The 9,680-nt window shown below is 31.5% G+C and overlaps 1 protein-coding gene across 1 annotated transcript; it reads right to left on the reverse strand.

Moving 5' to 3' along the window:
• Positions 1 to 1,164: 1,164 nt before the first annotated feature.
• On the reverse strand, positions 1,165 to 6,225 carry LOC143080624 (glucose-fructose oxidoreductase domain-containing protein 1-like). Its single transcript, XM_076256553.1, has one exon. It carries the CDS (start codon positions 6,029 to 6,031, stop codon positions 4,844 to 4,846), a length of 1,188 nt encoding a protein of 395 aa, XP_076112668.1. The 5' UTR covers positions 6,032 to 6,225; the 3' UTR covers positions 1,165 to 4,843.
• Between the last annotated feature and the right edge of the window lie 3,455 nt (positions 6,226 to 9,680).

Here is a 9,680-nt window from a genome sequence, read left to right on the forward strand (position 1 = left end):
GTTAAAAATAATGACTAGTTTCTCGTCCCAAATATTCATGTAATATTTGCTACTGGACATAACTCAATCGGCAACTTATCGGTCAAGTACCTATCAAACCCCTCATATCAAAAGCATAATCATATTGAAGTTCAACTTTCATAAATATGTACATTTTTTAAGGCAATAGATGACGTATGAAAGGTTGGATTATATAATTTTATATTTTAAAGAGATGCACAGACGAAATAGTCATGGACTTGTAAATCACATGTCTTTAACTTATCAAAAGGGGTTCCTGTAAATAAGACAAAATCACTTCAAATTTATAAATCGTGCAGGATTTCAGAGTAATTTACCGGGAATAAAGGGAGAAGTTCTAAATGATTTCGTTTGAAATGGACACGAAAAATCACAACCTTACCACAAGGGGGTCCCATGTTTAAGTGACCTTCTCATAGTATGGTCTATCATAAATTTAAGAACTGTTCAGGTTGACTTCTAAACTTATAAAACAAAATAAAAAATACAAACTAGAGAAAGTGGTGCCCCTACACTCCAATCTGAAACAATTATATAATTATAACAAAGTCAATGAGGGTCTTCTTTCAGCTATTATTGTGTCTGTATGACACGATTGATGCCTCCACAGATCCAAAGTATTATTATTATTTTTTTAAATACACAAAGTTGAGAAACGAAGCACATAGGTCTATGGTTTTCTGTAGGGGGAGTTATCAGGTAACACTATGCACCTCTTATGCAAAAATATCCTCCAAAAATGACCAGGTTCAACTATCTCCCAAAAGAGCAAATATTAACAAAAATCAAAACCCTGACAACATGCACATCTTCAATATATGTACAAACAGCTAGCAAAATGAGCATTCAAACTGTAGGATGAGGTATCAGATGGATGGACAGAAGAAAAATATGCCCCTCCTCCTAACTTTCAGTTTTGGGGTATAAAAAGCAATTTAACACAAAAAGTATATGTGGATATTGCATATTAAACTGAATCAGTGAATGTGTATAATGGTGTAGAAAAGAAGACAATGTTTGTCAATGTCTACAGCATGTACAGTATTACTTGATGTTCTTGAGTCTAAAATATGCCTGAACATAAAGTTATATGCAGGCAGTAGCTCCATTCCTTTTCAAAATGGCTGCATTCATAAAACACAATTAAATCTTATGTTTAATGTTATAAATAAAGTGTAATGTGGTATACTGTTCAATCAGATTTTCATTAAATTTTGCACCAACCATTCATGCTTTGTTCATGGGACAATTATTTCTTTCAACTAAATTTACATCCACTTTTTTTCGGTATAAATACATATTTCTAAAACTCAATACGGCTTTCACTTTTTCAATGTTTGATAGAAACTCACTTTCTTCTTTCACTTCCCTTTCGAAAATAAATGTAATTTTTCTCAAGAAATTTAGAATTAATTAATTTTATGATGAAACATATGCTCCTGTTTCAACAAAAAATGAATGGTTAGTGTCTTAGTAAAGGTATATAACAAACCAATGAAATGAATCAATAAAAAGTTGGTTTTATCTAACATGTATTGTAGTCATGGTAGTTACATCAGACAGCAGGCAAATATTATTGTCAGGAGTTGATTGACAGTTTGAATTGTATGTTTCAGAATTAACACATTCTGGATTATTTTTTAAAAAGTGTACACCAAAACAACTGTTTGTAATAGGTAAGAAATGTCCATAAAATTGGAATTTACCCTAACAAATGATGTGAGGTTATTTTTATTTTAGGGCACATTACGCCTTTAGATTCTGTAACTGTATTTTATGATGTTCAATCTTACAACATGTACTAATACTAATGTATTGAGAAGCTGTCAATGAAATTCTATATGCAATGTTAAATATCTCTTTGCCATTTATTTCAATTGGACACTTGAAAACACTGCTGCCTGAATGCTATTATAAAACATAAAGATGTCTCAGTTTAAATTACATATACAAAAACTTAGTCGTCTCATATTGAAAATTAAATAAGTTCTGTACAAATGACAAAGCACATTATATATTGTGATCTGTTTACAAAAACATATTATTTAAGAACTGATCTATCAGTATGTATTAATTTGAGTATATATACCCACAGTACAGGTTTAATAGATATTAACCCCTTTCCATGAATAATCTCCCTTTTTGAGTTCGATAGTATCTCTGATTTTTTTAAATGTTACTGATAGATTTGAATTGGTATTTAAAATTGGTAATTCAGAGGCGTATTTAGAGGTGACACGGCTGTCCAGCTCCCCCTTTATGTTTGATAATATAGGATATTACTGTAGCATGACTGGAGCGAGCCCTCTTACCTCTTAGACAATCAGTGGTCATCCCTCCCCCCACCCCTTATGAAATTTTTGGATTTGCCACAGCAGTGTTATGTTTTAAAATACCAAGAATAGTTTGATAACCTATATATATATATATATATATATATAGCTAATATGATACATGTATATCAAAGCTACTGGAAATTAAGTAAATTTATTTATAGTGTTAAAAGAACAACATATGTTTCCAAGGGGGTCTCATTGGGGGGTTCTGATCCCGGATCCCGCTTATTGTTTTGTCAGATTCCTCTATCCTGCTTACACTATGTACGTAATTTTTTTGTAATTTCCTGTGTCCTGCTTGACTTAATCATGTTAATTTACCGTTTTCACGGCACAATAATTTGACTTTCAAGTGTCACACAGCAATCCCGTGTCACGCTTAGACCCCAATGAGACCCACTTTCAATGCATCATTTACATGTAGCTGTCAAAGTTAAATGATTAAAGGACACCTATAATCCAAAATATTAGCTTAAATGTTAAATTTTAAGGAAGTCAATAAAGTGTTAAATGTAGGTCAGTGTAACCTATGCTTTTAAAAGATTTATAATCCTCTAAACACATTAAATTGCAATGACCTAATTATGTGAGATATGTAACAAATTAACACCAAAAATAATTACCTTACAAAAAAAAATCATCCCTGAAGACCTTTCAAAATAAGTTCCAACTTTTCTAAGGGAGATAACTCCATGTATTTTCAATTTATCTTAACTGACTGTTTATGACACAGACAGAAGTGAAAATGTGGAGATGTGATAAAATGAATCTGCCATATAATATTAAATGTCATGAGTATAACTTTGATATTCAGATCTACATCAATAAATAAACTATTAAAAAAGGATAACAAATATAATAAATAAACTAACAATTAATATACATATTGAAATATCCTTCTACATGTGTATTCTAAGACAAAAATCAAATTAAAAAATTTCTGATATGGTAGTTAATAATTGTTATGATAAACTGCTCTCTTTGATTAATGTACATGCATTCAAATAATCCTCTACTTTCCAATTTCTCTGTAAACACATAGAGAATAAATGTCAATGAGACTGCAACCCACAATTAAGATATATACATGTATATATATGTGCGATATAAATGACATCTAGAGACGTAGAGTTCACAAATAACATAGATTTTAAAACATATGACCATTGATCCTAGAAATCAACAATTTTTGTCAGACTGTTGAGGTAAATGACTAGAGACAAGCATACAAGTGTATTCTTATTAAATCATTTTATAAGTCTTCAACCTCTTTTTTTATTGACTAGTTAGGAAAAAAGGATAATATACTTATAACTTAAGTCCATACTGTAAACCCGGCGCCGGGGAGGAAGTTACAAATCAAATATACTCTAACATCGTTAGATTGATTTTCTAGGCACTTATATACATGTTGTATATATATATATATATGTACATTATCGGAAAATCTAGATTGATTCAACAAATGATCAAAATATTTTCAAATGGTCCCAATATGTTTATAATAGTATAACTCTACATGAATGTGTACATGCATATTAGCATCATTAAACCAATAATTTATGTCTTAGAAAAATATTGACCAAAACCCTTCTTGTTCATTTCACTGATTACACTGATTTGGGAATGTTTATATGATTTAGACAGATGGTCCCCTAAATGCCCTTCATTGAATGGTTTACAAAATAGAAGATAATGGGTTAATATATATGATATATACTGCAAGTAAAAAAATAAAGAAAAGAAAATAATAGGCAAAAAGGACAATGAAGAAAAAGGGATCTTAATCAAAAAACGAAGAAAAAAAGGGGCAAAATCTATAATGAATAAAACAAATGGCTGATATATTTAACGAATACAGAATTGAAGGACCCCCTCCCCATCCAGGCTCTCATAGAAAGCATATCTACATTTTTTCACTTCCCAGAAAAGTTTTCCATTAATGATTAAAAATATGAATTCTAGATTTGAAACAAAATGACTCAATGCACCTGATGCACAGGACTTAATATGGTATTATTTTGGCTTATACATTTATAGGTTAGATATTTTCACTTTTTTGTATTTTTTTTATCCAATCTAAATAGAACATACATGTAGACCAATTATATATCATCATCATCATAATGTACATTAATATTTATCAGTTAATAAGATGATTTTTGTGAGAATACATGTACAAGTAACATTTTTATAATATCATTTATTAAATAACATTGTCAATGATTGTAGGACAAGGTCACACCAGTGTGCATACAAAAAAATGCACATATATGTTATTATGGTAATGGTAACTGTTATGATTGCAAATTTATGAAAAGTGTTTGGGGAACTGTGTTTACTCCACTTTAACATGTTTAAAAGAAAACACCAAATCAATTGTAATGTTTTCTTTGACCATTTTGCAATCAGAACTTAATCTACATACAGTTACCACAGTTTTTATTTTTTCTTATACATACATTTTGTATATACAGTCATGTATGTTAATGTAATGTAAGGGTGCTCTTTCTTATTGTTGTAGATAAAAATGGATTTGGATCAGGCTCTTCTTTCATTATGTCAATTTTGATCCACTCTTTTGATTTGTTTGACTTTCTTATTGCATCAACTACTGTTTGAACATATAAAGAATCTTCAAAGTTAGCTGCAACTTTAACAGGGTCTTGACAATAGCTTTGTCTTTCCTCTTCTTTTTCAAAAGCATCCTTGACTGACTCAATTAATCTGATGATTCCCTTTAGATATGGTGTTGGAATTTCAGCTCTAGTTTTGTCTGATACGCCATAACGTTGTTCCTCCTTGAAATTAACTGGATCAAAGTGCAGAAGTTCCTCCTTCAAAGAGTCATTTTTCTGACCATAGAGATCTGCTCCTCGGATTGTAAGTCTACCTTTGCTTCCTACTAGCATTATTTCCTGGTTAAAAGGTCCATGGATGTGACTATTAATTGTTAAGGTAGCACAGGATCCATTTTCCAACTCTAGTTGCGCAGAACAGAAATCATCACTGGTGATTTCCCGGATCCCTTTAATCTTGTCAGTTTGTTTTGTGTATGTTTTCAGCATACCATGTACTCGGACAGCTTTCTGACCCGTAAGGTGTGTTATTAAATCGATGATATTACTTCCAATCGTGTTCAGAACACCTCCTCCCATGGTTTCATCACACATCCAATCAAAATGTTCTTTTGGTTTCTTTTCATAATGAATACGAATTTCACAAATTGATATGTCTCCTATATAATCTTTGTCAATATACTGTTTCAGTTTAGCAATCGTAGGTAAGAATCGAAGTCCAAAGACTACAAGAGACATTAGCTTTGGATAATAACTGGCTGCATTCACCATTTTTAATGCATCTAGTTGACTAGGTCCTGCAGGTGTACCACATAAAACATGCTTTCCTATTCCTAAGGCTTTGATTGTAATTGCTGACTGGAGATGAGGAGGACAGCTAATTACCACTACATCAACATTTCTGTTTAAAAGAATTTCATCAACTTTGACTGCACAAAAAGGAATATCAAGTTCGGCAGAAAGTCCAGTGGCTTCTTCTTTAGTTCTACCCCATAATGCAACTACTTGGAAGCCACATGATTTAAGAAGAGGGACATACGAACGGACAGATGCTGGAGTTCCAATGACGCCTATACCTGGGAGCATTTTCCTCATGTCTGGTTTAATGAATGTCTAACGGCTGAGATGGAAACTTAAACTTTGCTTGAATTATGTTTATTCATCATACTATTCTTTCTATTTGACTAAATAAGTTTTAAATAATAGGAAACATCAGAAATTCAGCAGTGCTAAATTGCAGGAAATCCGTTCAAAATATCCATTCAAAGTTACTATTCAGCTTCGATTAGCGTTTTGACAATAGTGATTCAAAGCACTTTGAAGACTTGCTGAATAAATTAAAACTCGATGACGGTGAAATTTCCGGAAAAAATCATAGCGAAAAAAAAAATCTGTATATAATCGTATATTATTATACAAAATTTTATTTTTTTATATTTTGTCTTTTAACGCCACTATTAAGCACCGTTTTTTTGGGCTATTTCGTGTCGGCCAGTTTTTCTTGGTGGAGGAAGCCAAAGTCAAGGCCGTAACTACCTATTAAGACAGGGGAGGCATCCCTCCCCTGAATTTTCTACACCAAAATGTTTTTTTTTTTGAAGTAAAAAAATTAAATATTGACAATATGTACACGAAGAACTTGAATTTATATTATAAACAACACAAGTTAACAGTTTTAACAGTGTTATCATGATACGTGATATGTCTGTCATTTTTCGGATTTTTGATCGAAAGTAAACCGTTTCAGTATTTGTTTTTTTCTTTTTTTTTTCGTGTGGCCGTCCGTATGTTATTTAGTATTGAGGGGGTCAGCATTCGTATGAGAATACATATGAAACTTTGCTTTCGATAATTTTGAATAAAAACTTAACTATTCACATTTATTTGGAGGCTCAATTATTTAAGCAGAGGAAGTTCCTTTTGTATAGTGAATCTTTTAAGATATCGTAAATTTGTTACCGGCTGAATCAGCTGTTGAATCGTTTTCCCGATCGTACGAGAACATTATGGTCAATGCCTTAGTAGGTAAACACTCCCATTCGTTGTAGCAGGGACTTTCTATACTAAGTATATACTAAACTAGTATAGAAAGTCCCTGGTTGTAGTTATATACATGTCTGTTCAGCTTTCAACAATATTGAAATTCAAGATCCTCGATAAAAACAAAATATCTTGCGTTTTATAATCTTGCTTTATATGTTTTTTGAACTTACCAGTTTCTAAAAAAATATCTTTGAATACAGAAAATACAGATAATAATTGTTTGCATGAAAATTGCTCCAAGGATGGGCCAGCAAAACTGATCTTTCTGAAAGTAAGGAAATCGAAGAAAACGGGTAATTTTAGCCATATCATTTGAGAAAAAAATCCACGGTCACACAATGTATTTAATGTTAACAATTCATATAGATAAAAAAAACAGCCTTCAAGACGGAACTAGCCTTGGCTCACCCCGAACAGCAATCTCAGCTTGTTTTTGTCCAGGTTCAAGCAATACTGATTGTTCTTAAAGCAGAGACATATAATACAACTCTAGTAGAGTCTATATAACGGCCAATGAAATCACTTGGCTACCGAAAGTACTTGGGATTATGATGTGACCTGGGATGAAGGAGGATCGAGATGAGAAAATTCCGCCATTGTTGTTAAGAGATACGATACGCTTACAGATTTGTTTTCTCGTTTATGTCGATTGTTTTCACAGCTAAAGCATGTAAGTATATTCAAAAGATACATCTAACTAGTTCTACCAATTTGTTTATACTATAATGTGCTGAGATGATGATAATAATCAAATGCAGACCAATTTAAATTCGGTCCATTCAGCTTCCCCACTTTATTGCTGTAGAACCGGTGTGGCCCACCATTTTTTTTCATAAAACTTAGAAATTTATGATTATATATACAATTTTATAGTGTTATTCTACTCCCAATTGTTATCCTGTTAAAATGATACTATTTTCGTATATTTTGTCCAAATAGTGTTTTCATAAAATACCATCAAAGGTGAATTATTTTTTTCACATTGATACCCAAATCCAGCTATGCGAGAACTACCTTTTTTTCATAAAACATAGAAATTTACGATTATATATACAATTTTATAGTTTTATTCTACTCCCGATTGTTGTCCTGTTAAAATGATACTATTTTCGTATATTTTGATCAAATAGTGTTTTCATAAAATACCATCAAAGGTGATTTATTTTTTTCACATTGATACCCAAATCCAGCTTTGCGAGAATTACCTTTTTTTTCATAAAACTTAAGAATTATCGAATAAATATGCAATTTAATGAGCCTGTATTAATTCCAAATGTTATCTTGTCAAAATAAGATCAGCAGGTATTTGTTTACCATGGACATGAACATGTACACATTCCAAATATATTCCTCTTTTCTTTATAAATTTTGTCCATTATTCTCTATTCTTTATTTATTTTAGCACTCCATCATTCTCCAATCTTCATATTTTGATCAATTGTTTCCTCTTGTCTTTACTTTTTATGATTTCAATTCATGCAGTTATTTCAATACTCTTATTGTATGAATGTAGGACAGTGTCAGAAAGTCACAGGACAAAAAGTCACAATTCATTTTTTCTGATTATTTACTTTTAACAAAAAACGCTTATTTCTATTCTTGAACTATTGTATATAAACCAACTTTGTAAACAAAAAATATCAAAAACATATCAAAAATGATCCAATAATTGTTAAAACAAGTTGCTTTCTTTAAAAAAAAGAAAAGCAATACATGAACCTAAGACCGCTGACTGCCGGGTCACCAAAAGATTGTTGCTGAATTTGTGTTTGCTTTTGAATTGAAATAGTTGACTGTGAATATAAGAAGCCAGTTGAAAGTATATATTTACAGCTTCTATTTGAATAGTTATTTTAAAGCTCGACTATTTTATTTATTACTTGGGAATGTACATAATTTTTCCGATTATAAACCTTTGGCAAATACTAATTTCTACTAACCGGATGACTTATGCAAATTGCACAAACCTACTCAGTTTGCTTTATAATGTGAAATTCTGGATGCATTTATTTTATCTATCATATCTTTATATTTCGTTTCCTACATGAATGCCTTTATATTCTCAACACGTATTTGAAGCTGTCTTTACTCGCGGTAGATGTTGTATGCGGTGAAACCTGTGGCATGCAATTCATTGGGACCTCTTATGAAGAGACTTATTTTGGTCTCATAAAACATCTCAAATTCTAAGGATTTCCTGATTTTACTTAAATCAATTCAAACATTCTACAGGGAAACTTAGTTTTGCCGAAAAATTTCTTAATTCAGAAGTTTATGAATACCTGTACACACTTTCAAAATAACCAATTTATATAAAAAGGTATGTAGATATAAAAAGATACCAGAATTAAGATAATGTACGCCAGACACGAGTTCAGTAGATACAAAAAAGCATCAGTGACGCTCGAATGAAAAAAGTTAAAAGGCTAAATACATTACAAAGTTAAGGAATCTATTCCTTGGGTAGACAATCCTTAGCTTTTCGAAAAGGTCAAAGTTTAAAATAGGACAGTGACTCAAAAAAGAAACAAAAGAGAAACAACTCGAGGTCAGAATACCGTTAGAAATGATGACCGTGCTTGAAAGTCACATGTGAAGCTCTTTCTGCCGTGTCCTGAATTTAGATAACAAAAACGAAAATAAGCTTTCACGAGTGAATTTGATAGTATTGCATGCAAGTAGTATCTTAGCGCACGAAATA

The sequence above is a fragment of the Mytilus galloprovincialis genome, chromosome 6 (assembly GCF_965363235.1).
Source record: "Mytilus galloprovincialis chromosome 6, xbMytGall1.hap1.1, whole genome shotgun sequence".
NCBI lineage: Eukaryota > Metazoa > Mollusca > Bivalvia > Mytilida > Mytilidae > Mytilus > Mytilus galloprovincialis.

Coding starts and splice junctions, on each gene's coding strand:
- LOC143080624 (XM_076256553.1), bottom strand. CDS start 6,031: ATGAGGAAAATGCTCCCAGGTATAGGCGTCATTGGAACTCCAGCATCT.